The 27,494-nt window shown below is 38.7% G+C and overlaps 1 protein-coding gene across 1 annotated transcript; it reads left to right on the plus strand.

The window, feature by feature from the left end:
• Positions 1-1,075: 1,075 nt before the first annotated feature.
• Positions 1,076-27,268, plus strand: CCDC180 (coiled-coil domain containing 180). Its single transcript, XM_018072981.2, has 36 exons — positions 1,076-1,347; positions 2,172-2,254; positions 2,779-2,888; positions 2,985-3,113; positions 3,274-3,384; positions 4,418-4,513; positions 4,758-4,921; positions 5,099-5,218; positions 5,876-5,955; positions 6,644-6,732; positions 7,204-7,323; positions 7,948-8,121; positions 8,632-8,747; positions 10,191-10,317; positions 10,580-10,643; positions 11,246-11,451; positions 12,019-12,227; positions 12,740-12,915; positions 14,014-14,194; positions 14,724-14,870; positions 15,127-15,271; positions 15,480-15,596; positions 16,020-16,118; positions 16,466-16,579; positions 17,221-17,420; positions 18,160-18,230; positions 19,000-19,078; positions 19,947-20,021; positions 20,918-20,984; positions 21,181-21,322; positions 21,745-21,905; positions 22,704-22,841; positions 23,865-23,976; positions 24,220-24,325; positions 25,225-25,363; positions 26,708-27,268. Exons 1-36 carry the CDS (start codon positions 1,226-1,228, stop codon positions 26,837-26,839), a joined length of 4,521 nt encoding a protein of 1,506 aa, XP_017928470.2. The 5' UTR covers positions 1,076-1,225; the 3' UTR covers positions 26,840-27,268.
• Positions 27,269-27,494: the final 226 nt, after the last annotated feature.

Consider the following 27,494-nt stretch of genomic DNA (forward strand, 5'->3'; position numbering starts at 1 on the left):
ATCTTCTTCCAAGGCCGGAGCACCTCTGCCATGGTGGCTGGCTGGGAGAGCTGGGGTTGTGCAGCCTGGAGAAGGCTCCAGGGAGACAATAGAGCCCCTTGCAGTGCCTAAAGGGGCTCCAGGAGAGCTGGAGAGGGACCTGGGACAGGAGCCTACAGGGCCAGAACGAGGGGGCACATCCTCACACTGACAGAGGGCAGGGTTAGATGGGATATTGGGAAGAAGTGTTTTCCTGGGAGGGTGGTGAGACCCTGGCACAGGTTGCCCAGAGAAGCTGTGGCTGCCCCTGGATCCCTGGAAGTGTCCAAGGCCAGGTTGGACGGGGCTTGGAGCAACCTGGGCTAGTGGAAGGTGTCCCTGCCCATGGCGGGGGGTAACTGGATGGGCTTGAAGGTCCCTTCCAGCACAGACCATTCTGTGATTCAAGAAAGGCCCTTTTCCAACTGAAATGTTGTGTCTCCTCTTGACTCCCAGCTTGTAGTTGCCAGTTCTCTGGAAGCAGGCCTGGCAGTCAGCTGGGATGGGCCACCTGTTTCCAATAGGATGTGTGTGACACGTTTGTGGAGAGGAAGGCTGTAAACCAATCTCCAAGGCCAAGGTAAAAAACCCAAAGGACCGAGTAAAAGCCAAAGGAGTTGGTTGTGTTGGTCAGTTGTTTGCTGGCTGTTGAAGTGACATCAGGCAGGAGCTCAGTTTCGACCTTTCTGGGTTTGGTTTGTTTGAGTAGAAAATAATTGTGTTATCTCCAGCATATGCTCTCTAATGCATCTCCATGTGTTCTCATCTCTTCACTGTGTATCAGAATATATTAACTGAAGGCAGCATCATTATAACACAGCAGTAAAACGTATTAAAAGTCACAGCCAGATTCAGGCATTTCTCACTCTCCTGTTGACTTTCCTGGTGACTGTAAGCAAGGCACACAATCCAGTTGGCTCCACTTTTCCTCTCTGAGGAAAAAGTTAACCTTTTTTTTCTCATTTTGAAAATAGCCTTAGATTAAAATAGCCTTAGATGGTTGTGCACGTGCCAAGTAGGGTTCCTTTTTTTGCTTTTTTCTTCTGCCACCCTTGCCCTGCAATTTTTGTGAACTATTTTGTCACTGTTCTCCATTCAGGAGATTGGAAGGAATTCTAACTGTTGTGATTATGGTTCTTTGAAGGCTCACTTAGCACACCTTTTGAATGAAAGAAAGAAGAAGAGTAGGTCTTCTAAGAAGAGTAAAATGCTCACTTCGGATAGGCATTCAGAAATGTCTGCTGATGCCGTGCTACTACCATGTTATCAGCAGAAGTGTGATGGAAAAAGGCCCATCAATGACTCCACAAAAAAGGCACAACCAGACAGGTAGAGAACAGAAGCATCAAACCCCAATTATATGTTCATGACTATAGGAATGAAGTTGTAAGATTTGCACTGGGAGCAAGAAATTTCTGAATTCTTGGTCATAGCACTAATGACTTGTAACAGAGTGTCTCCTTGCTCAATGTAAATTTAGTATGATGAGCTGCTGCCTGTTAAAGTGCAGGCTGACAGGCTGATATTTGCAATGGCAGGCATATTGTGTGGCTTTCCTTTGCAAAAGAAATTGCCTGTCTTCTTCGCTCAGAGCAGTCTAGGTAGATGCCCAGTCTGACACATCTTTTTGAACTATATTTCAAAGTGATGATGTAGTAAGATTGTGTAATGAACAAGAAAGAAGTTAATGCATCCATCCTTTTTACCCTAACCCTGCTGCTGAATTCTCCTGGATTCTCATTGACCCCAAGAAGAAACATAGTGCCCAAGCCAATGGGAAGAGCAGTGGGCAGAAAAAGGCTATTTTCACATTTCTTGCTAGTTCCTCCTTGAGATTTCACAGATTCTTATACCTTTTAGGCATAGTATGTTTGTGTTCGTAGTTTGCATGCACTAAATCTAGCATGTATTGCTTTAATGCCATCATAACAGATTTGAAGTTGGGGTCAAACCACACTAGATAATTACTCAGTTCAGTTCATGTCAGAAGAAGCAACGTTGATTCTTTGAATCATATTCTTTGTAGTTAAAACAATACTTATGTTCACTTAAATGTTGCATTTTGCCACTTTAAGTGAATATTATAGTATTATGCTAGTCCCTCTTCTTACACATTTAATACAAATCAAAGTTTTATTCTCTTCTTGTTTCAGAGAACTTACAACATCTCCAGAGGCCTGGAGAAATGTAGATACAAGTTCAGCTGAGGAAGTCAGAGGCCTACCTGATATAGTTGGTAAAATTGTTTTCCCTTTATGTCAGCTATTTAAATTTGCATTCATAGGAGACACTATACATGTAGCAGTTTTAGCTGAACAAGGTATAAAATCAAGCTCAGAAATGACCTGGCACGTTTTTGATGATTTGTAGGTAATTTTGAATCTGAAGAGTCTCCTCCTAGAAAAAAAAAGGTTGTGAAATTGTCAGTCAATCACAGCTTATGTTTGGATGATAAATTCCAGTTCTGATGTAAGCAGATCTCACTCTTGAAATGATGCAACTTTTTTGCATCACACCTGAGCTTTAGTTGATAGCTTCCATGCTTTTATCCTGAAAATCACAAGTTAATAAGAGAGGTTTTAAAATATACTCAAGTATTTTTAACCTCCATTTGCAAAGATTTCCCTTCCCGTGCTGCACACTGTAAGAGCTGCACAAACTGCAGCAGTCATAGTGGGCATTTGGGGATTTATTCTTTGTGCATCCCATGTTCTGCAGCAAGAGTTCCAGGCTCCATCATCCTCATTTCTTTCTTGGCAGTTCCTGAGGAAAAAAGCAGCGAGACCTTGAAATGCGTGGCAGAACGACGGCGAAAGCGTCACGATCAAGCAGTGACCAAAATGCAGCAGGAGCTGGACTACGTTGGCAAAGTAAGGCAGGATTTTTTAATCCAGGTAGTCTAGAGTGCTATTCTAAGGTCAGGGCCCAATATTCAAGTGATCACACTGGGTTCCTTCTCTTTTTAGGAGATGGAAGCCTCTGTTTCGGAGCTTCAAAAATTCCTTCAACTAAAAGTGATGAAATCTGATCAAAAAAGTGAACTTCTGTTCGAAAAGATTGTGTCTGACACGGCTCTAGAAGGTTTCTCCTTTGAAGTAAGGCAGCTCAGAGCATTGGCTCACCTTCAGTTATTTGTACCTGCTCTGTGTAACAGGTTCTCATGGCTCACTGGAGTCTTAAGATCTGTTTTCTTTTTGAAATTTTTTTTTGTTACATTTACTTTTCAAAGAGATTGAGACTAAATTCTTATTGCAGGGTTTGGAAGAACTGTGGAATATGATTCACCAGGAATCCTTGAACAGAAAGAAGTGGATTAGGACAATGGATGAATCCCTAAAGAAGATGGAAAGGAATCGAGCCTCTAAAGTGAGATGCAGCCTTAATAACTGTTACTTAAGGATAAGATTATTATTTGCTGATGATGCTGGATGCAGAGCAAAGAGTAGCTTGTTTCCATAGGAGTCAGAGATCTACCAGTAATTCTGTTGTGTGGTGATTGCTTTCCTTTCACCAGTAGACCATTCAATCATTTTATACCTGCATAATCAGAAGAAAATACTTTTTTTTTCAGTTTCAAGGTGTTTCTTTCTTGCACAATTATCTGTACTGAAGGTGAGCTGCTTTTGTTTTCATGCAAGGGTTTTTTAGGTCGAACTGTCATCTGCTCTGTTATTTTTTGGGGACAGCTGAGAAAGACCACAGGCATGACCTAGCTCAGTTTTAGTTTGGGTAGCCTGGGTATCAGTAGGAGTTGTGTTGCAGTTGTGTAGGCTTTAGGCTGACTTGTAAAAGTCATTGGATATCACAGTAAATGTTTGGATAAATAATAGATACCCCTTAAGGAGGTCCTGGCTGTGTTGTTCTTAGAGGCAAACAAAGGCTGTTTGTTCTACCTGTGCCAGTTTGTCCTCTTTGTAACGCAGACATAGTGAGCAGGTCCAAGAGTATCACCAGTAACTTTTTTATTGATGTTTGTTTAGTTATGAAAAAGGCCAGAGATGGCAACATTTCCTTAAATTTTGTTTTTCCTTAAAACAGGCACTGGTGGATTCACTCCAGATATTTGAAAGGAAGTTGGTGTGATTTTCTTTTTTTTTTTTAATTCATATTGCAGCTTGTCTGCAGAGTGCTCAATTTTCACAGATATGAAAGAAAAACCAAATGAGTAGTAACAAAGTGGAAAGTTTTAGTTACTTTTTAATGAATGATTTTAAAAAATCAGTCTTTGATATATTTAAGATTAATATTTTAAGGTTTATTTCTCAATCTGTCTATCAACCAATTGAATTTATTTTAATGGAAAAAAAATGTTTTGTTCATGTAATTTTATAACTTGGGAAACTGACATCTGAGTTATACTTTTTTAGTTGATGCTTTTCTTTATTCTTTTATTGCACAGATAGCAAATATACTGAAAAAGTATACAGTGAAACTGGAGGAAATTTCCTTCTTCTTGGCAGCTGATGTTCACAAGCTCATCAACGACGAGGCCACGGTAAATGTTTTGTCTGGGGCAAGATAGCAATCTGAATATTCCCAGAATGTCTTTTTTTTTTCCCAGTTGAAATTCATTTTTTCTACTTATCAATCACTGACATACAAAAGAAGTTTCTCTTTTGCAGAATATTCTTTATCATTTGTATTCTTTTCTCCCTCCTTTCACATAGAAGAGACAATTTATGGTTTTTTTAATGTTGTATGCTGATAAAATACTCCTGATTTTATTTTTTAATATGCAGAATATAAACCGAGCCCTGCTGGGTAATGAGAGGGCAACTGCCAAGCTGCTCTTTAATCTAATGAAATCAGAGCTTGAGAAGGAAAAAGCACATAAATTGAAATGGCAAGAGAGAGTCAAGGACTGGAAGCTCATCCAAAAGAACCGTGTAATTCAGAGTTTCAGGTCAGAAATTTTACAGTCACATTTTGGAGAATGAATAACACAAAGTGACTAGTGTTCAGTTGTGTTTTCTATAAACAGTACTGTTTTATCATTTTTTCATTAAACATATGATACATATCACATAGCATAGCACATATATCACATTTCCATTTTACATATCATTTTTCCATCCTACAGAGAATTTATGGCAAGTGAAGAAATACAGAATCCCCCAACTGTGAAAACAGAAATGGAAAATATGATAAAGGAGCAGACTGTACTCAGTGAGCAGAGACTGGAGGTTTTGCAGCACGTTGGGTATGGCAAAAGAGAAACAGAATTCTTTCTGGAGTTAATAGGGGACTTGGCTACTAAATGCACTTTGCTTTCTGTCAGTCTGTGATTGTAGAGTTCAGAAGTAGGCAGGTCCTAAACTTTTTTTTGGTAAAGCTCTTTTTAATGGAAAAAATGCATTCCTGGTTTTCAGTGCACCAGCTACACTAAATAGGGGATGATGGAGAGCTAGAAATGCAGGAGTGCAAAAGTAAATCTTAACTAATATTTGAAACATGGTATAAATGAGCAGACAAGGATGAGTAGAGAACTACAAGTTGGTACTTTAGTCAGGGCATTGTTTCTGCACAGGATTTCATTTGTGTAATAAATTACGGAAGAATCTGGATAGAAATCTGACTGTCTATGTTTGAATATCCATCCTGACAACAAGCATTTTTGGATGCAAGGCATTACAACATTTACAGCTTTTCTTTTAGAATGAATGTAGGAACAAGTTAGTCCCTTGTCAGTCACTTGTTCAGTGGACTTGAACAACAGCAGTCTCCTTGGTTTATTTTCATCGCTGAGATGGCAGTAAATGAAATAAAGTGCATGGAAACTCTGATTCATAATTTTATCTTTTAACAACTGACTGGTTTATATGTTAAGATACTTGACTCTTGTTTCCTATTTTGATAGCACCTTGTTGCCTCCAACAGACATGAAATCTGAGATAAATGAATGGTACAGAACTTTGGAGAATTTAAACCAAAGTTTAGGTAAGTTGGGAAATCATAAAAACAATCTGGAATTCAGGCAATTCTTTTTTTTTTTCCAGGCAGCAACAAAGCAGGCAGTTGCTTTGAAAGGGCATGTTTGCTCTTTTCTTTGTTCCATGTGTTTTCACATACCTTCTCACTTGCTTTGAGCTGGCAGTAGGACCCAAAGAAGTTTTCTGAGGGCATCACCTCCCTTTGGCCAGCACAGGCACTTGTGCATGGTGAGATCTAGCAGGAACTGTCTTGGTTAGAATTAATCTGGGGGAGACAGAAGGTTAATTTTGACGTGGAGCAGTTCTTAGTCGTACAAAAATACTCCTTTTTTACCTTTTGGAGAAGGAGAGGAAAAGTGTTGGAGATGTTCCTTCTCTGAGTCCTATACAGTGCCTTCCCTCTGTGTGTCTGCCTTCTTTTAGTCCAGAGCACATCCTGTCGTGATATTTGTAGCCTGTATAGTAGCAAAGAAGTTGGTAGCAACTGTAAATAACTTGCTACTTTTAAGCATAATGATAAACAGATTTGTATTAAAAAATGTTCTGTAATTGATTGTTTGTGTCGCACAAGTGTGCAGACCCGCTGGGATCTGTTCCTGTGCTGAGGTTCAGCACAGGGCTTCTGTCACATTTCCATTTCACACTGCACTGGGAAATACAGGAATCCTGACTGTGGTCTGCTCCGTGTTCTTCAGACACCCACAATGCAGAGTGCGTGAAGAAAATGCGCAGCGAGTATGAGCTGGTCCTGGGCAAATGTCAGGGAAAAGTGCAGGTCTGCAAGGTGAGCGTCACAGCTTTGGGACTTCTTGGAAGGATTGTTGATGGTACAGTGTCACTACAGTAAAAAATGTTTGAGGATCCGCCAGACATTGAGATAACAAGTGAAATTACTTTTTAACCTCTGTCTTATTCCGTTAGAGAAGTTGCTGGGGTATTTGTACTCGAAATGTGTAAAAGCCGTAACAAATGGCAGTAATGAAGGAAGTATTGTCCTACATTTGTGTGGAGGATGCAAGGACACTCAGCCTTTGTGCTAAGTGTCTTATTTTGGGAAAGAAATTCCACCTCTCTGACTCCATTTCTTTCCTTGCCTCCAATAGAATTGTACTGTTTCCAGAATGTGAGATCTGGGGGGTTGAACCTTTCTCTGTCCATCACAAGAAGAAACACCAGCAGTTGTTAACCCATACTCGCTAAAAGCCACGCAGTATTTGTTATATGCATGTCAATAACTTGGCATTTTTTTGTTTAGATGAGCCTGTTGGATTTGAATGTTTACACGGTAAAAGATGTTGAAATTGTGCACTCTGACATGCTTCACATGACTGAGGAACTAGGACGTAGGTTCAAAGAAGAACTGGAGCATATGGATGTACGTTTATCACATATATTTTTACTACTCCCTGGTATTAGTCTGTTCTTCCTGCCCTCCCACCTGCAGTGCCATCTGCATCTGAGGCTCTTGATGTCACACTAGAATGAGATCCACAGTGTGAGTGAACACCACAAAGAAAAGAAGCTTGGTGTGATTCAAGGAGAAGAGTTTGTAATGATTTGGTTTACATTTGTAACATAAATATATTTATATCATAATTTATATTTGTAATATAAATATATATGTCAGGGATGAATTTTGTATAGCCCAACCTGCCTAGAGGCAGAGGAATAGGTTTAAATGATCTCCCAAATTTCTTTCAGTCTCATCTTTTATTATTCTGTACAAGAAAATGACTGGGCAGTCATTCCTAAAATGATAGATGGCAGAACTTGGTGATTCTGTACTTCACAGTATCAGAAGAATAAACAGAAGTTTTGATACTCTCAGCTTGTAGAATAAAAATCCACGTTTTTATCCAGTGGATAAAAACACTCACCGTGTTGAATACTGACAATGTACTTCCAGGCAGCCTTTTGTCACGTTACATATCCTCTTATTCCTTCATTTCACCTTCCAGCAGTTTAAAAATAACTTAGTCACTTAAATGTTTTTCTTTAGAGAGACTTTAAGGAGATGGCTAAACAGCATGAGCAGCACTGTCAAGGCTTGTACAGCTATTTTCAGGAGGCCATGGCCCTCTGGGATGTCCATAAACTCCGACTGTCCCAGCAGGAAAGTGAACTTCAGAAGAAAGTGGATGAATGCAGATGGGAACAGGATGGCATTATACAGGTATAGACATAAATCAAGGATGTGGCATGATGTAAAGAAAGGACTTCTTAATGCAAAGAGCCCTCTGGAGTTCAAAATAAAATGAAAAACTTAATGTTTGACTTTTATGCTGGAATTTCTACGTGTCGGTTCCATTCTGTCAGGTACATCTTTGCTAACTGCTTGATTCCCACTGAGTGGGCAGTCATATCATATTCTTGATATGGCAGCAGTGGTAAAGATTGTATTTTCATTATAAAGAGACTGCAAGTTGCTATTATAAAATCTTGTGCAGGTACATAGTCTGACTGGATGTCAACTTCTCATAGTTATAAGAAGCAACTTAGGGTGACAGTGTCAGAAATGTTAATTATGTAGGAAAGGTCTTCATAGGCAATGAGTTTTACTAAGGTAACTTTCCTTCTTTTTGTAAAATATACATACATAATCAAATTACTTGAATCCTAAATAGTTATGGAGATTTTAGTATATACTAAATGATTTTTACTTGTGTTTTCTGTGTGGCCTTAGATGATGAAAGTTGATCTGGATATAATTTTGGAAAAAATGAAAATGGCAAGCTGTGAAGAAGAGCTGAAGAATTATATGGAGAAGGCCCTTTCTTCTTTAGATCATATTAGAACTAGGTATGAATTTTTTTAGCGTAAACTTAAAAAGTAAAGCATACTTTCATGTTGGTTGTACTACTTAGATCTTGTTCATGCTGTAGTGCAAAGATGTGGAAAAACACTGCTTGCTACTTCATGTGAGACTGTAAAATGAAATAATGTACATACTGAACAAGGTTAAGGCAAATAATACTCATAGTTGATGAGCGGGACTAAGGAAGACTGGTGTCACTCAAAAACTACACCAGATCAGTATTGTTGTGCCTTATCCATGCCTTATGCAGAAGTTAAAAGTAGTAGTTCAGATTCTTGACTCACAGGAATCAGAAATTGGTCTGCACCATCACCTGTGGTCTCAGATTTGATCTCCTTCAAAGTTGCAAGGACTAGAATTCGCTAAGAACTTTCAGATAGCCAAAATATTTATTTTGGTAATATTTCTGTGACCTGTGTCATGATTAGGCCTTTGCAACTATAAAATTCATTATGAAAATTGACACATACCATGCTCAGCAGCAGGTGTGAAGATTAAACAGGCTGAGAGGAAACAGCTCTATTCTCACACCTGGGAGGTCGAGGCACGTTAGAAGAGTGATGTGGACCTTCACACACCTCCCAGTGGGATTGTGGTTAGAGCTATGGGGTTGGTGCTCTTAATGCTCATTAGAACGATTTAAAAAACCCCAAAGGTAATGGAACAAGTTAAAATACAATGTGAGGTTGCAGGAAGGCAATGTAACCTATTGTTATGATCTGGTTATTAAAATGATTAGAAATGCTGGAATTAAGGTGCAAACAAGATCATGTGCCAAAGTCAATAGTGTGGGTTTTATTTAACAGTAAATGTGAGGCAGAGAAAGAGAGATAGAAAGAAATAGGAAAAAGGAAGGGGGAGAAAGAGGGTGACAGAGAGAGATTAAAATAGAAAATGTATCACTAGTCCATGAAACCCGGCAGCATCCCATAGGTCTTGTTCTTCTGGTCTTCTCAGTGGTGAGAGTCCCACAAAAGTTAGAGTCCAGTGGATTAATATACATTAAGGAGATGCCAATCACCTCCCTTGGGGTGGGGAAGCTTTGCAGTCTCTTGTGACAGGCTCGTTCAAAGCTGAGCACCAATACAGAACAAATAATGGAGGACAGTAATTTGACCTCTCATTTTTAATATTCCTTACATAAGCACAGATTTTGAATGATTTCCCATCCAAAAGGAAAGATGTGAAAGGCTTTATTGTGAATATTTCTTAATTTCTGTACATTCATATATTTGTAATGAACTAATCTCTGCTAATAAGCCAGGATGTGATTGTACTTGGTGTAAACATATCAAGTGCAACATTTAGCCTAAAGGTTTTATGAGATGGGTGAGACAGTTAGATTTGAATTTAAAGGCACTGTAGTCAAATTTATTTTATTTTTATACATTCTTGAATCTCTTAAACAGTGACCTTAAATTTGACAGGAATGAGACACTCAACCAAGTTGTAATGGATGAAGTAATGGCTTACCCAGAAGCTATTTTGCAGGAGTTGGTTTCTTACAGCATATCCATCAGCCAGCATTTTAATGTGAAGGAAGTCTTCAAACAGGTAAAAAGAAAATTTTATCTGGTTAAAATCTTGTTACAAACTGCATTTCAGCAAATTCATTTGCCTTTTAAACAGAAAACTACAAGGTAACGAACTTAGTGAATTTGAGTGTCACAGGTTCTTTACACAATAAGTGATCCATTCAAGACTATCATAACTTACTGACATAGATATATTTTGAGAAGGGATGTGGATTTCTTACAAAGAGGTAAATCTGTATTTTCAAATGATATGGGGGGGTTTTTTGTTGTTTTGCTTTTAGAACTTGCAAGGCGAGATAGCCTCTGTGGTTCAAGATCAAAGTGATACTTCAGTGGTACAAACAGGTATTTTTGCTTGCTTTTTTTTCAATCTGTATCTCTTTGGATTGCAACCAGTAAAACTGTGCTTTAACTGTAAATGACTCGTTGAGGCAAGAAAATGAAAGAGAGGAAAATTGTAGAATATCCTGAGTTGGAAGTGACCCACAAGGATCATCCAAGTCCAAACTCCTGGCCCTGCACAGACACCACAACAAAACCATGTGCCTGAGAGCATTGTCCAAATGGTCCTTGAGCTCTGGCAGCCTTGGGGCTGTGACCACTGCCCTGAGGAGCCTCTTCAGTGCCCAGCCACCCTCTAGGGGAAGAACCTTTTCCTGAGATCCAGCTAAACTTCCTCTGACATAGTTCCAGCCCTTCCCTCGGGCCCTGTCCCTGCTCACACCGAGCAGAGATGGGAGCTGCCCTTCCACCACCCCTCGGGAGCTGCAGACCCCAATGAGCTCTGACCTCAGTCTCCTCTCCTCCAACTGAACAAGCCAAATCACCTCAGCCATTCCTCACAAGGCTTCCCCTCTAGTCCCTTCACCATCTGTGTCTCTCTCCTTTGAACGCTCCCTAATAGGTTTAGATCTTTCTTACATTGTGGCATCCAAAATTGCCTCCAGGACTTGAGGTGCACCAGCAGAGAGCAGAGTGGGACAATCGTCTCTCTCAGCCAGTGCCAGAAGAGATAGACAGTTGTGAACGATCAGATGGAGAAACAAACCCAGCTGAGCATGAGGAGATCTTGGCACAGGAAACTGAAGAAACAGAGGAAGATGGAGAGAGCATTCCTCATACAAGTGAAGACACTGAACATGCAGAACAAGGGGTAAGTGTTACAGAGATTAAGTGAACAAGAGAATGAATTTTGAAGGTGAAGGCAGTCTTGCCCAAAATAAGGAGGAATAGGAAGTCTTTTTGCTGAGGATGAATAGAAAGTCTTTGTTTGCTTAGTTTGTCAAAACCCATAGGGGTTTAGATCCTCTTTATGGACAAATAGAGTGTATAAAACCATTTAGAAGCACTGCTTTTACCTTTGTAAAAACTCTTTGCATAGTTTTTTTTTTAATCTATCTTTCTTTCATCACAGTGTTCTTAAGCCATGGTGAATGCTTTAAGCTGTATTTGTACCTAAGTATTGTTTTTTCAGGTCTTTAATTCCATTAATTTATTAACATATCAAAACCCATCTAAAACATAGGTGAGTTTGCCTATTGAGCCTTCCCACCATATATAAATATATAAATATGTAAATATTGCTGACACTGTATTAGTGTTGTCCAAATTGAGAATGCTATTCTAAATATCCTTAGGATTCTTACATTAGCTTGTGCTGTGTTGATTCCATGCTGATACCTTTAAAGGTAGCAGATGATGATTTCCAACTGTTCACTAGGCAGTGTTCAATAGCAGCAAGGCAGAAAGTGCTGAAAAGACCATGGAAACATTTTCCACTGCTAGTGGAAACATTTACACTGTCCTTGGAGTTGAAGAGGCTGACATCAAGGGGAATTATTTTACAAAATATGAAAAGGAAGAATCACTTCCTATGTACCTGAAATATGTGCTTCTCAAAGAAACCGTGTTTGTCAAGCTGAACAAAAAGTGAGTAGAAAACAGCTTCTTTACGTAATAGACAAATTTCAACTCTTTAGAAGAAACATTATACTGAAGAGGCAAAAATTAGCTAATTATTAGTATATAATTAGATATTCTAATTATAAAATTATAATTGTATAATTATTATGTCATTCCTCTTTTTTAAATTGATACAAATATAAGAAAATGTTTATATTGCTTTGTAGCCATCCTTTCAAAGTACCCCAAATGCGTTTACCTTTACAGAATATTCATATTTTACGGAAATTTATTAAGTGAGAAAACAGATTACAGAAAGACAAGTAAAATTCCCAAATTCCCTGCAGAGCCATGAAGGTGTAAAATGCCTGGTACTCAGTAGTAGGCAGCTAGCTCAAAAACTTGACCAGTATTGTGCAAATGGTACTGAAAGCATATCTTCCTGTAGTCAGAAGTGAAATTCTTAGAATGAATATATTTAATAAATTCTTATTTATTATTTACTGTTCCTCGCTGTAGTATTTCTTTTTCAATCGTAGGATTCGCCTCTGCTTTTTTGAACACTTGGAGAAATGGTTTGCAGAATCCTTGTCCAAATCCCGTGTCTTCGTGGCTGCCAAGAAAGAGGAGCTGAATTCAATACTTCTGCTGCATCTTCAGTTGCATCAACAAAAGCAGGACGAGATACAGACAAATATCTACAATGTTAGAGCTGGTACTGATTTTTTTTTTTACTGTGAGCAACATATGACTTTTTTTAGAGATGATCACAAGTGGGCCAAAACTATTTCAGCATTAGTTGACTCAGTTGTAAAGGACAACTGAGCAAGGAAGCAGTTGAGTGTGTACAAATTCCCAGTGTAATATGTTACTCATCTATTTTCAGAATGACATTTCTACACCTCTTCCTGGTTTGTGCTGTGTTATGTTTGGAAAAATAGATAGTGGTGCCCTGATCAACAACTGCACTGTACGAGACGTAGAACACTGTATTGTCAACGTTTGTGAATTCTCATTCGCCTTGAAATTATTTAACAAGAGTTTTTATTGTACAAAAAACTAATTTTACAGGGGTTGCAGAGAAAGAACTAGCCAAGTTGAGAGAGCTGAAATGGCAGGACCAGGCTTCTGAAAACACGAGAGGAAGGATTTAGCACTGTGAAATATCACTGAGCAACTACAGAGCAGCCACTAATCAAAACCTTTTTCACATGAGAATTGTCTGGTTTTTATGGTGAGAAAAAAGTACTTTAGACAGGTTTGTTGGTCTTTAACATATAAAGTAAAAAACTCTCTCTTGGGAGAACAGGCAAACAATTTTTCAATTTCCCTTTTTCTGCAAAGAGGTGCTTTTTCTGGCTGCTTTATTGAGGCAATTGGCTGGCTCTTGATTTATCCAACTATCATTCCAGAAGGGAGACCAAAACTGATGTTTTTTCCCCTCACAAAACCAGGGAGAAGTGTATTTTCCATTAAAAAAAAAAACAAACCACTTTACTTTTGTTACAAGACTGAGAACAGAGATATAATGAAAATGTCAGCAATGACCAAAAATAAAGGAAAAAGAATGTTTAGAGCAAACAAGAGACATTTGTGTTTTGAATGGATTAGGAACTGCTAAGGATATATGTTTAACACGGAAGGAAAGCCAAAGAAACCAAATGGAATGTGGTTTATTTGTATGGTTTAGTTACTGCGAGGTCTGGTTCTGTTTATTTTGCTGCTGCTGTTGGTCGTAGGCTGACTGGGCATTGTGGTAGTCCACAGCAAACAGGGAAAAATATCCATACTGGAAAGCTTCTTTTCTTCTCAGGGGAACTGTCACTTCACAAAGAGCGTCTCGAGTGCCACTGTGAGGGGCTGGAAGAAAGCCTGAAAAAGGAGAAAGCTGAATTTCACAAATTTTTGGATCAGCTAAATAACCTCAACAAAAACTTTGGCTCCCGAATCCGTAACTTGGAGTATGACTTCCTCCATGCTCCTGTGACTGAGCAGTAAGTGTGCCACAGGTGTTTCTGGCTGGAAGTCTCCATTGTTAAATACTCCTGATTGCTGTCTGAGATGTTTCTGGTTTGCGTTCTGAACCTGTTTTATACATCATTATTCTTCAGTGAAGAGTACTTTATAAAACTGGAAAAGATGTAAAGAATTTCATTCTCTCTCCCTGAAAAAATTAAAATCAGGGCTGAACATATGGAATTTTTCATCTCTTTTCAAAGTGCTGGCAGTCTTTAAGTAGAAAAGATGTTTCATCTGTTTAGATTTGATCCGCTTTACTGAACCTGCACAGTAATAGTAATTGACTAATTGATTTTGAAGAAAACCTCTCAATAGCATCAGCTGTTGCTGATACCTTCCATGTGTTCAGTCAGACCATCCCAGCTCAGGGGGTTGCTTTCAGACTTCACTTAATCACTTCTGAATTCTGACATTTGTTCATGTCTTTACAGCCAGCAGTCGCCAGATCATCGTGTGTGTTCCTCTTCTGACATGTTTTCCCTGTCTTTTGTTATTTCTTATTAGGTCAGCTTCTTCCAGGAACAATCTGCAATCAGAGCTCCACAATCATCTGGAATCAGTTGGGGTTACTGTGAGGAGTTACCAGCACCATTTGGAGGAAGCTTTAGGAAAACTAAAGCGTTCAAATGTGGATTTTCTCAAAACTTGCAGGTATAGAGATTTCATGGAAGTTTTGTTTATAAATAGTGACCTATTTCCGGGCATCAGCGTTTGTTGCATAGGCAGAAGGGTAAAATTAAAGTTTATTTCGTTATTCATCTAGTTTGCTATTTAAAAAAAAATTCCATTAAGCCGCAATTATTATGCTGTTTTCATCACATTTGTGTTGATATCCACATTTTAGGGCTGCTTAGCTAAGCTAGTTTTGGAGGAAAAGAAGAGTCACAGCTTCTACTTTTGCTTTCAGATTATTTTTGGAGGGAGGTGACTTCTCTTCTGAAGAAGTAAAGTTTTTCAACAGCTGTCTTCAGAAAGAAAGTAAGCAAATTGACTCTCTGGAAAGTTTAATCAAGACAGATGTGGAGAAAATGGAATCAAGCTGCTTAGAGCAGGTATGCAGAGTTTTATTCTTTCAAGTTATGTTTTCTATTGATAAATGTGATTTGCAGTCAGCCTTCTTTCCAATTTTAACTGTAAGACTGTTCTCTTTGGCAGTTATGTGATGGAAAAAAAAGAAATAAAAATGGCGAGTTCTATTATTTAAGTTTTAAAAAGTAAAAAATTACCTAGTCCTGTCTCTTGTTTCTGGCTTTCTTAAAGGCTACTGAACTTATCAAGCAGTCTGAAAAAAAATTTGCTGATGTCTCTGTGAGTCGAGCCTTTATGGAGAAGGTCCAGAAATCTTTGAGATGGCTACAACAGCAAATCAAATCAGAGGTACGAAGGGAAACATCAGAACTTTGCTTAAATTCCATATAATAATTATTTTTTTTTTATCCTGTTGAAGATATTTCGGCTGAATTCAGAGTGGACAAACATTAAGTGACTTGCTGTGTTAATTCAAAACCTGTTTTCTGTCGCTGTCAGCTTAAAACTTTGTTTTTACTGCTGCAGCTGTGCTGGAACACTATGGGCCTGCAGCACATTGAGTATGTACATCTGAATTGACCAGCATTTTTGTGTGGTACAGTGAAGGACATGAAGTGTTGCTTTTATGAATTACTGTTTTCAGCTTCTCCTCTGAGTACCAGGGGGTTTTTTAACCTGTTTTTTGTCAATGGTTCTAGTGGTTTGAAAGTGGAGGCTCTGAAAATCCCCTGAATGGGGATTTTACTTCCCCACTATCTGCTTCTGCTTTAGGTAGCAAATTCCAATTTGCAGTCAGTGACATTAAAGTCTTACCTGGAGAAGCTCCAGCAGAAGAGAGATGCTTGTGCTCATCCTACTGCAGATAAAGAAGTAAGTTCTAAACAGCACAAAATGGTATTTAATTTGAATTGTTAATAATTGTTATTAGACTCACTGTGCATGATTGCATAAACTAATATTTTTAAGGTAGACTGGTGTTTCTTCACATTTAGGGGGTGGGCAGAAACACAGAATTTTTGCTCAGGAAGGTCCCACACCTCTTTTCCTCTTTACCAGACCAAAAGCTCAACCTCTATGCTGTCTCATTGCTTCCATGTGTGTGTAGGTAAGCTGGTGACAGAATAGAGGCCACTGATGTTGTTTGCAAGAGTCAGCATGTTTGAAAAGGCCAAAATATCTAGTTTAATAAATACCATCTGTATTCCCATATCTTTAAGGCTTCAGCTTCTGAAGAGTTGTATGAGTTTGCTAAAGAGGTGTTGAAAGAGCTGAAAAAGAGAAGCCAGTATCTTGACTGCTTCTTACAAAAAGCAATGATCCCACATGCCAGTGTAAGTATCTACATTCTCTATATTTTATTTAATGTTGAGAGAATTTCCCTGAGTAGATGCTTTAAAAGTTTTTCAGGATCTGTGCTTTGAATTTTCAAATGAAGAAAGAATCTGCATTATGCCAAGCTGCCCAAGACACTGTAACATTAGGACATTTTATTAAGAGGTTGAGTGAATCAGCAGTCAGCACCAAGTTTTCAAAATGCAATGAGTTGCTCAGTTGAGTTTGTTTTCAAGGCACTATTCATAGATACATTTTTCATGGATTTCTTTAAATAATTTAAAAAAATCAAATGTGTCCGGAAGAGATTTTGTTTTTATCAAATGGGTTGTGTTTCCTTTTTTCCTTTTCTGGAAAGTCTGTCTTTACTTTGTCATCTCAGTGGATCATTGCTTTGAGAGTATACCTTTAAATACTGTTGATGATTATTTTGAGAACCTACTCTTAACTGCTTTGAAGTGTTTCAGAGTTGTATAACTGTAACAACATTGCTCCTAGAATGACAAAAAATTTGATTTCAGCCTGTGAAGCAAAATAGTGTCTGTTTGGAAGATCTGCTTTAGTAGCCAGTTACAGTGTGGAATGCTTTCACTAACTGCCTGCTACAGACAAGAGGACTTCATTTTTCTTCCCATTTCAGGAGGACGTTCCCACTCTTGCCATGGATGGGATGTCACAAGATTCCATTGCTCCTGCTGTTCAAAGAGAGAGCCTTAGAGATGAGAGCAAAAGGATGGTAATGGGGCTGGATCCTGAAAAATTCCCCGTGTTAAATCCCAGCAGAATGGATACGTCAGCACTTGATGATTTGGCAATAAGTGTTATCCAGAATTTAGCTGGGTAAGTACTTGTTTGCCTAAAGGTATTTTTCTGTCCTTAATTTATATTTTCTCAGCTCCATATGCCACTTCTCCCCATGAGGCTCATGATATGCTACAAGGGGCTTCACAACAGTATTTTTTAAATTTATATTCCAGAAGCATATGAAGGTTTTCCTGAATTCATATTTTGTAGAATACCTTGTATATCCAGAACTTGAGTAGACTGTTCGTAGATAATACTACTTCATACTTTCTGATCAGTCTAACTTTAAAATTCAGTCTGGCTGAGACTGATTTCTTTTTAAAAGCAAGATTTCTAACAGCAAAAAATACCCCCTTTTGAGTAATAAGTGACATCTATTTTATAGCACAATGATAAAGTTTAGATGTAGTGATTTAATTTTTGTCTTAAAGGTGATCACCTTAAAAGGTAATTACATGCTACACAGTCGGCTGAAAACTGTGCAATGAATAATATGAAAAGTGTTTAATTTGCAAATATTATTTTAATGCATTTTTGCTTGTAGAAATTCCAAAATTTCAGGTAAAAAGTTAGTTAGTCCCATTAAAGTACTTCAATATACACTGTCAGTTGTAAAAGTAACCCTATCTGTTAAATATGATCTCAGAAATTTAACCACACTTAGCTCATGGTAGGGTTGGAGAACTTGCCCAGGTCTCTATATAATGTAGTATGTAGTACAGAACATAAAGTAACAGGATATTCAACAGCCACTTATCTCTCTTTTTTGTTTTAGATTTGTCCCATCCAAACAATCTCCAGATTTAAATCAAGAGAGAAAAGATCGCTCACGTTCATTAGGACCAGGTGTGCCTATATTTCTTTTAATGCATTCTGTTCATCTAAACTGTAGTTCCTATCATTTTACTGCACAAGTCTAGCATGTTCCAGACCAGTGGCTTCCCTGCTAGTTCTGAGAGTTGGTGCATCCCAGTTTTTTTCTTGGATATCTTTACCTTGCAATAGTAAGATGATTTTTGGCTCTTAAACCAATGAAAGCTGCAGAATGAGGTAGTGTTACAAAGGATATCTCTGTGATAGCAAAAGGGAAAAGGAATAGAGAAAAGAATTGGAACAGAGGTCATGAAAATATGTAGGGAATCAGGAATACTTCTCAAACTGTGTTATCATCCACTCAAATGTGAGCACAGAGGTAATCCCAGGTGCTACCTGTGTAGTGTTCTGATTTCCCCATCTCTCTTCTGGAGAGCTTGACTTCTCCAGCCATTTTTAAAGGTATTCTCTATCTCTTCCACATTTCCAAGTCCCTGTCACAGCCAAGACTATGAATATAGCCCATTCATTCTCCTTATTCACGTTGTTCATATTCTCCTGCCTTCATGTTGTTTTATATCTCCTCCCATCTGTCCATTTTCTTTGGCATCCCCAGAACATAACCTTTATTGCTGTTGCCACTTCTGGGTTGCCTCAGTTATGATTGTTCCTGTAGTTGTGCCCTACATATTGTAAGGAAAACAAGAACACAAAATTCATATCCATATAAAAAATACTTCAATTGGCATTTAAACAATGTCCTTCATCTTTCCTTTTTAACTAAAATCCATTCTTCCTCCAGTAAAGAAGAAGGTGTCCAATGCACGTGCAGCTCAGACCACCAAGAAATCATCTTTGGATGAAACGAAGCCAAAAAAAAGGTGAGACTCCTGAAAGGAGGAATTCCACTTGAAATATTCCTATGCAGAAATTCTAAGTAAACTTTGTGCCCTGCCTGTTCATTGAAAGATTCTTAATGCTTTTTTGTATGAGCCTTTTTTTCCATCTCTGTTTATGTCCACATGATCAGCTTTGTTTTGTTTGGGTTTTTTTTTTTCCAGATTGTGGCTGGGAAAACATTTTTCTTTTTCTCCTTCATCTGCTGCTGTTTTGGACTCTGAAGTTGTTGAAATATAGACTAACCCTTAAATCAGTGTGGCTTAATTTTCAGGTGTGGCATCTAAATAGTTTGTGTTCAGCTTAGTCCATAGATCAATGAAATGAGCTACTGTAACAGTGAAAACAACAGAAAAGTTTTGAACAGCTGAGAGTTTAGAAGAGAATCCTGAGAATCTTTTTCCATCAAAAAATTATTTTCATATTGTTGTGATTTAGGAATGGTATTCCTCTATTTAGTGTTCCCTCTGAAAAAAGTCCAAGCACTCACTTCCCTCTCCTCCTCCCCTCCTGGTGGGCTGGCAAGGACAATGAGGTGAGAAAACAAACAGTAACAGGAACAATATGAATAACAAAGTGTACAAGAGAGGCAAAGGATTCACATGTGATGCTCACCACAAGGAAAGCCCTGACAATACCCCTTTCCCTGGCCCTGGCAATCACAGGAGGTGGTACAGAATAACCTCCAGGTCCTGGCCAAAAATTAACCCTGTCCAGGGCACACAATAATACTAGTTTTAGAGTTACATTTTTCTGATTTTTTTTTTTCTTCAGTCCATCATATACTCCCATCATCAGCCAGAGAAGGAAAACACTTGTGGATAGCATCAAATGAATGTTTTTCTTTCCTAGCGAAAAGAAAAGCACCAAATCTGTTCCTAAGGACAGGACATACCAGATATTTGAAAAGAAGCCTCCAAAGTCTGAGTAAGTCATGTGTATTTGCAGAAGAAGAAGTTAATCTGAAAAAACCCTCTATCTAGCTAATCTATGTATCTATCTATCATTGTGACCTATAGAGTTCACTATTGAATTTTGAGGTATTTAACCTTGATATTTATTGGTCAAAGTGCTTACAGAACAGTTCCTTTTTGTAACATACTAACAATGAAAATAAAAGATCATCTGTTTTATTCTGTTTAATGTCTGAAACGGGAGGTCTCATTGGAGCCCATTTTGCACATTTACAAGAAGAGGGTGGGGAATATAAAATAGCCTGTCTTTCCATTATTTTCACATCTGAGAAGACCAATACATTTTATACACTACATTCTTGTGCTCAATATTCCATTGATAGGAATAAACATGGAGCAAACAGGTCCCATTCCCCTTCTCTAAGAAAATTATCCTATCTGTGCAGCTGTACTCTACAGAACTGAGATATTTCGTATGTGCCGTGCAAAACTATTCAAATTAATGCCTAAGATGTTTAAGCACTTGGGAATTTTATTTCCCATTGTGTTTCAAAATAATTCCAGTAAAAAGCTAGACCCACCTTCAAATATTTCTGGTTTATCCAGAGTGCATGGTCAGTTCTTAAGGTAAGTTTTAGGCACAGGAAGTTGGCTAGGATTGCTTTTTGATGTGGCAGTGCTCTCTAGTGATCATTTACAATAGCTGCAAGTCCTGGCTGCTTCTGAAAAGAACCCAAGCTAATGCAGGGGAAGGATCTTAGGCATTCTGAATATTTGTTTGGGTATGCTCTGAAAAATGTATTAAAATTAACCTGAACAGAATATTTGAAGAGCAGTGAATATTGCCAATGTGATAATTTTGCAGTGTGATAGTATTTAATTTTTTTTTTTAATTTTGTTGGTTTTCAGTACTTTTAAGGGGATCATTATGAATATTCTCTGGACGGGTAGCAACACCTTGCTTGACCTTGGTGAGGTAAGAAAACCTTGTGTTCTTCAGTCACTTTTACTTTCATAGGTCCACTCCTGTGTCAGAGAAATAATTTGGTTCTTTTCAGTATTTGTCAGACCATCCAATAATTTTCCTTCCTTCTCCTGCTCTTATATACCTAGATGTGACACATTTGAATGTGTTATCAACAATTTATCTGGTTTTTTGTTCCCTTCTGCAGGATTTTTATGGAGAAAAGACACCTCAGAAGGGAATACCTAAATATCTGCCAGAGACTTTTGAACGTTGGGCAGAAAAGCTCAGACAGAAACTACTGTCATACAAAAGACAGGCAGATGATTACTACAATTTCTGTCTTAGAGGTAAAGTCACTCCTTTAAGACTTTTAATTTCTTGTGTGTGCAATTTTTCAATATGTAAGCTGAAAATTGCAGTGACCAAGAATTAATGTCGTTGTCTTAATCCATCAGACTCAGTGGAAAAACTCCAGTTGATTTTACTGGGACTTGAGCCAATATTCTTTTCTGAGTATTCTCAGCTACAAAAATCATAGCAGAAGGACACTTGACTAAGTTAAAAGACCTGTACAGGTCACATCTTTAAGCAAGTGTACGTTTCTCAAAGCATTGGACCTAGGAAAAGGAATGGCAGAGACAGAATCTCTGAGAGAGAAAATTCCAGGCTGTTTGATCCTTGCAGTGTGTGTTCATCTGGACTGAGTGGGGTTTTTTTCCTTGCAATTAATACTTCTGTGTCACGTACACGCCCTGTTTTTTCCCCAAAGAATTTCGGGATCAGCTGAAGTGGTTTGAGGAGGAACTCTCTTCTGTCTCCCAGTTGGCAGTGGATAGTCTTTTAAGAGAACATGAGCAGAAACTCAGCTCTTCCACTGCTCAGATTCAGCACCTCTTCAACAGACAGCTGGGAGAGTGGGAGGATATGAAGGTATCTATCATGGATATATTGGAATGCTTCCAGTGTAAGCAATGCTAAATGCATCTGATAAAGTTTTCTTTTTCTCATTTTCACTCTTTACTTCATCAGTCCCTGCTGAGCTGAGGTGTAGTTTCTGTGTTTGCAGTTAGTCTGGGTAGTTTTCCTGGAAGCTTTGTATTTCCTGGAACTCAGTCCTTTTTCTCCCTTCTTCCAGCACTGGTCTGCCCTTTTCTTGTCTTGTCAACTCTGCCTGTAACCTTACACTTGGACTGTCAACTCTGCAAGGGCTGTGACCTTGTGGTAGGGCCATACAGCTCCTACTGCATGGCTGCACTCCTTTGTAGGAACTATGATATATGAGTAATGAAATACTATTATTTACTATTATTCATAAAAGAGGCATATTTTTTTTCCAGTAATGTCAGAACTCAGAACAGAATCATAATGGAGATCATGCAGAAAAGGCTACAGTAACTTCAGGTTTTGTTGCTCTGAGTATTATGTTAAATTCAGGAAAAAATTACAAATATAGTTATAAAAAAAGTATCTTCTTTACCACTTGGTAGGAGAGATGATTATTTACTGAAAACAAACCCTGAAGTGAGACCACTTGCCTCTCTCCAGCAGAGAGGCAATTTAGTGCATACTGCACTGCGAGGTTTATCTCCAGACAGCCATGGAGTAGCTCTGTTTTCTTTGTCTTTCTGAATACTTTTATATAAAATGTTTTGGTTTTACTTCTTCCTTGTTATGACTGAAAGTACATTATTTACTGAAGGCATTTCTTTCTCGTGTATTTCCTCAAAGACTGTGCACCGGAGAAAATTACATTACTCCCTGGGACACCCAAACAACTCCCTTCAGCTGGAGGCTTTGTGCCAAGAGGAAATAAAAAGGCAAAAAGATCAAACTGAGGGTGTTCACCTCAACACAAAGATGCTGCAGGTAATTGTAAAGCCCTTGCTTACTGTGGATTTAAATGTTGCATTGGGAAAGGAGAGTGCATTTTGGGTACATTTTTCCTCCCCATCTAAAGGAAACTTGAAAATGTTTTCAGTTTTAGGCAATCCTGGTCATATATCGTTCAACTTTTAAGTTCTGTATTATCAGCATTAGCTCAATATTGACATAAATACACATGCACACATAGACATGTATAGATTTATTGTGGAACTGACTGATCTTGTGTATCATTCACAGAGCATGCTGGCTGTGAGCTTAATGGTAGATAGGAGTGGTGGCTGCAGGGGTGACATCCTCTGGTTAGTTCTCTTCTTTGCAGACAACAGATGCCTGAAAGGGTTTCTTTCTTCTCTGTGCATTTCATTAGTGCAAATAATTGACACTTTTCCACACAAGATTAAGTACTGGAATAAACAGAATTTACAGGAGAGATTCAGGAATCAAAACACTTTTCCCCCTCCACCCCAGGGGTTTATTGAAGGTTGGTTGCCCAGCACTAAAGCTCTTTATTTTCTTCTCTCAGGCCACTTACTCCAAATTCTATACTGTCTGCAGAGTTTATATATTTTTAATTCCAAAGTAACAGCTCCTTCTACTCTTAACTCTGCCTACAGACACAGAAACACAAATACCCTCTTTTAGAATAACACCTGGCCAAAGCACTTCCACCCAGAGTACCCAAATTCCAAAATGGTCTTTGCTTTGGGAAGAAGGATGCATTTACAGACAGCTGTTTTTCTCAGGTTTAACACAAATATATATCTGATGGGTACTTGTGCACAGAACTCTACAGTTTTGTGAACTTTAAATGATCAGGCAGTGTTAAGAATGCTGCAGAGAGATGCTTTGAGACCCTTTTATGTGCAACTTCGAGCTTTATATCTGTTATCTGCACCCGCTGCAGAATGTCAAGGTTGGATACTTGTGTAGTTCTTTTGGAGCCAAATTAAAAGGAGATCAAATTATCAAAAGAATTTCTCTCACTTGTCTCCAATATCCCAACAGGACTGTGCTGCTGAGTGTGCTCAGGGCTTTTTTTCTGCACTGGCTGCCCTCACTGAAAAGCTGCTCTTGGAATTAGATGAAACCATCACTGTTGATGACATACAAGTAGCAGGTAAGTAAAGAAGACATTGCTTGTTCAGGCCTTCTCTTCCTTTTCAAAGACTGCAGCAGACTGCCCCTAGGAAACAGAGGTTTTTATATGCTGTAATATTTTAAATGCAAAGATTTGCATAATGAAGTCCACAAAGCTATTTCTTGAAAGTGTAGAGCATCAAGCTGCATGTAGTTACTCCAAAACAATCATGTTTCTGCCACTGTTTTCCTTTTGCTGAGTAGATCTTCTATTATCTTCCAGACACTGAAAGACCTAGAGAGAAGATGTCAACTTTAATCCATCAGAAACAAACTGGGCTTCCTCTAGAAACCTCTAAAGTTCAACAGTTAATCAAACGAGGGAGGGGGTAATGTTTGAAGATACTGAACACTGTTCTGTCTAATTTCTCTTCTCTAAATTGGTACCAGGCACTGTCCTCATAGTTTTTTTGCTGCACTTGATGAAGCTGCTGAATACTTATTGTTAGGGTCAAATACATGCAGGTACTCCAAAGATATCAGGCAGCGGAAGGATTTAGGAGAATTTATTTTCAAAAGTTGAGAACACAACATATCAGCACAAAACTGCACCAGGCCTGGGAAAAGACATGCCTCCTGTTCTTCTCAGGGCTTTTATTGTCCCTCAAACGTGTCTGTGACAACTCATCTTTTCTCATACCAGGGAGAGCTTCTCCGGAATGCAGGAAGAGAAACATTCCAAAACTGTCTCTGGGACAGATGCCTCTTTCCAGGCAGGAAAGCTTTCTTAAGCGAAAAACCCTAATGTCCTCCTAGTAAAATCTTCTGGAAGGGTTTTCTACACTTGCACTATGCTCATTCTTAGTGATGTCATTGAACTAGTTATGGGGCAGTTTGGGTGGGTGGTGATTTTAAAGAAAGAATTACAATGGATCCAAATAAAAGTGAATTACATATTGTAGTGTAAAACAATAGAATGTCATGGCTATTACTATGCCATTTGCTAGCCACTAGTTATCAATTCAGCACTTTCAGATCTGTGAATATACTGTGTATTGTCATTCAGAAGATAAGAATTCAATACTGTGCAGAGATCCTGAAGTTTTAAAAGAAAAGGTGGTTGTACTTAACAAAGAAGTTTGTAGGGTAAGCCTTTTGTGGAGATTAAAAAAAAATAAAAATTGGTCTTTTGCACTTTCATACAAGTAACGTTAATTAGTATGATAGACTCTCTTTTCTAAGTTTCTCTCTCGTGTGTTTTTTGGTTGGTTGGTTTGGTTTTTTAAAGGATTTGGCCAGGAATACCTGAGACTACTCTTCCTGAAGCTCCAGCCTATGTTCTTTGCAGAGGAACTGCAACAGTTTCAACAGCTCAGACTACCCTGGGCCATCTAGCAGTGATGGATGCGAGACAAGCTGCATACCAGGTGGGTCTGTGAGTGGGGCTGCTGCTCTTGAGGGATAGGTTTTTTAAGCAGAAAACCACAGAATCGTATCTATGTGTAAGTTTTAACATACACAGTGTTTTCAGATTTTAAAGCCCTATTATCCATGTGTAGAAGTCCTCTCTTGTGCCCGTTTCTTCGTGATATTGTCAGAAGCAGACAGGGTTGGTTTCTCAGGGAACCCTCTCATTTGGAGGCATGACAAAGGGGAATTGTTTCAGCAGAGAAGCACGGATGGTGTCAGAAACAGGGCACTGCATTCAGCAGCACCAGAGTTCCAAAAGCAGCTTCTGCCCCAATGCTGCTCCAGTGCTGCTTTCACTCACCTTTCTTTCTAAAGCCTACAGTTTAGAGTTAGATCACAAAGGCTGAGTTTTCAATAACAGGTAAAGGGCTGTAAAATACCTCATACCTACCTTATATCCAGAAATATCACAGATCACTGTTTTCACCGTAAAAATGATCACTCTTTCTTCACTGAGGCTGCTAGAAGAATGAACATGTTGCAGACACCTCTGACCCTCTGACTGGCACTGACAATCACTTGCAGAACAGCAGTGCTCGGCAGTTAGAGGAAAGAAATGATCAGTATTTATGCGTCTGATGTGGACTGGTGAACTGAATTAACTTTTAAAAAATGTATGTATTTAATAGGAGAATGTAAAATACACTGTCAACAATGGCAGATGTCATCAAAAATATCAATTTGCATGAGTGTTTTATGTATCAGGTCCTGGTGCCCAAGCAGCTGGTTACAGCACAGCTTTGAAGGGAACCCTTTTGGTTGGATACAAACAGTTGGATACATGCCACAAAAATATTTTCCTGCATGTGTGTTGCATTAAAAACACAGTATTTTATGTTTTGAAGCATGGACTCCTTAATACAGGGCCTTTGAGGTTTTCACAGTAGGCTACAAGTTTCTGTTTAGATGAAATACCTTTTTTAGCAGCTTGATAGTAGTTCAGGGCATACTTGTGAGTTAAGAAGTTTTGGCAAGAGCCTGAGTGCATCCCATGTTGCAGATGCATGCTTGGGTCTCGAGGGTAGGCAACTCTCTAATCTTAGGAGATAATGGAAGTGAGATGAAGATCTTGCATTTTAGCAAAAGTTAAATATTGCTGATTACTTAGTTGCAGATGTCTTTAAAAGGAACACAGAAGGGACACGGTGAACAATTAATTATTCACACAGTTCTGTTGTCAAAGGTAGAAAATAAGTGGCCTCTATGCAGTCTTCTGGCACAATGGATCAGGACCTGGATTTAGGCAAAGTAAAATTATATTTCATCACCACCAATTGTGTCCTTAATTGTTTTTTATACAGAAATACAAATGTAAGCTTGAGCAGCTGTTCGCCCAGATCCAGGAAGAAAGCGCAGCTCGGCTGCTGGCAATTCAGCGTTGGCAAGATTGGTGGGAACAATCCATCCAAAAGATAAAGCAACTCTACCTCTGAGATCAGTCAATTCTTGCTGAATCTTTGTTGGTGTAAATTGACAAGTTTATGCTAATGTCAGCAATGTTACAGAGTTAGTCCAATAGAGTTTTTTTCTTTTATCTCACTAATCTGCTGCATTGAAAGAAGCTAATTTTTGCCTTTTTGCATTGTGTTACCACTCTTGTTTCCTCATATGTATTTTTAAGACAATTCATAAACTCATCTTTACAATTTACATAATCTCTTGATTTGGCTACAGTATCATCTGTTACTATTCACTTCTGAGTATTTGTGCACACAAACCCTTTGTGCAAAGGCTCTTAATGCATATTTATTAGCTGAGTTTGTTTTGTTGCAACTTTGCTGCCTTCAGCTGGTTTGGTCTGAAAACTCTCCAAGACATGGAGGAAAACTATCCCTAACTATGCACCCTTGTATCAAGGCCTCTGTGTCCGAGCAGCTCTGCATGGAGATCTCTGACTGGAGACAGCCAGCCTGAAAAAGAAATACATCTTATGCTGTCTTGGTTCAACAAGCCTTGCCTTGCCATGCCTGCCCCTCCCATGGCTTTCCTTGCCTCTTCTGCTTCTCCCATGTGTTCCTGACCCTTGCCTTCCCCTTCTTTCATTGCCATACCTTGCTTTGCCCCTACCTTACCTTGCTTTGCCCCTGC

The sequence above is a fragment of the Manacus vitellinus genome, unplaced genomic scaffold, assembly GCF_001715985.3.
Source record: "Manacus vitellinus isolate BGI_N305 unplaced genomic scaffold, ASM171598v3 scaffold_239_pilon, whole genome shotgun sequence".
In the NCBI taxonomy this organism is placed as follows: Eukaryota; Metazoa; Chordata; class Aves; order Passeriformes; family Pipridae; genus Manacus; species Manacus vitellinus.

Excerpts from the sequence above, each read along its gene's own strand:
- CCDC180 (XM_018072981.2), top strand. The coding sequence starts at position 1,226 with ATGCTCACTTCGGATAGGCATTCAGAAATGTCTGCTGATGCCGTGCTA. Across the intron at positions 4,922-5,098 it reads CGTGTAATTCAGAGTTTCAG|AGAATTTATGGCAAGTGAAG; the intron begins GTCAGAAATTTT and ends TCCATCCTACAG. Across the intron at positions 15,597-16,019 it reads AACAGCAAATCAAATCAGAG|GTAGCAAATTCCAATTTGCA; the intron begins GTACGAAGGGAA and ends CTTCTGCTTTAG.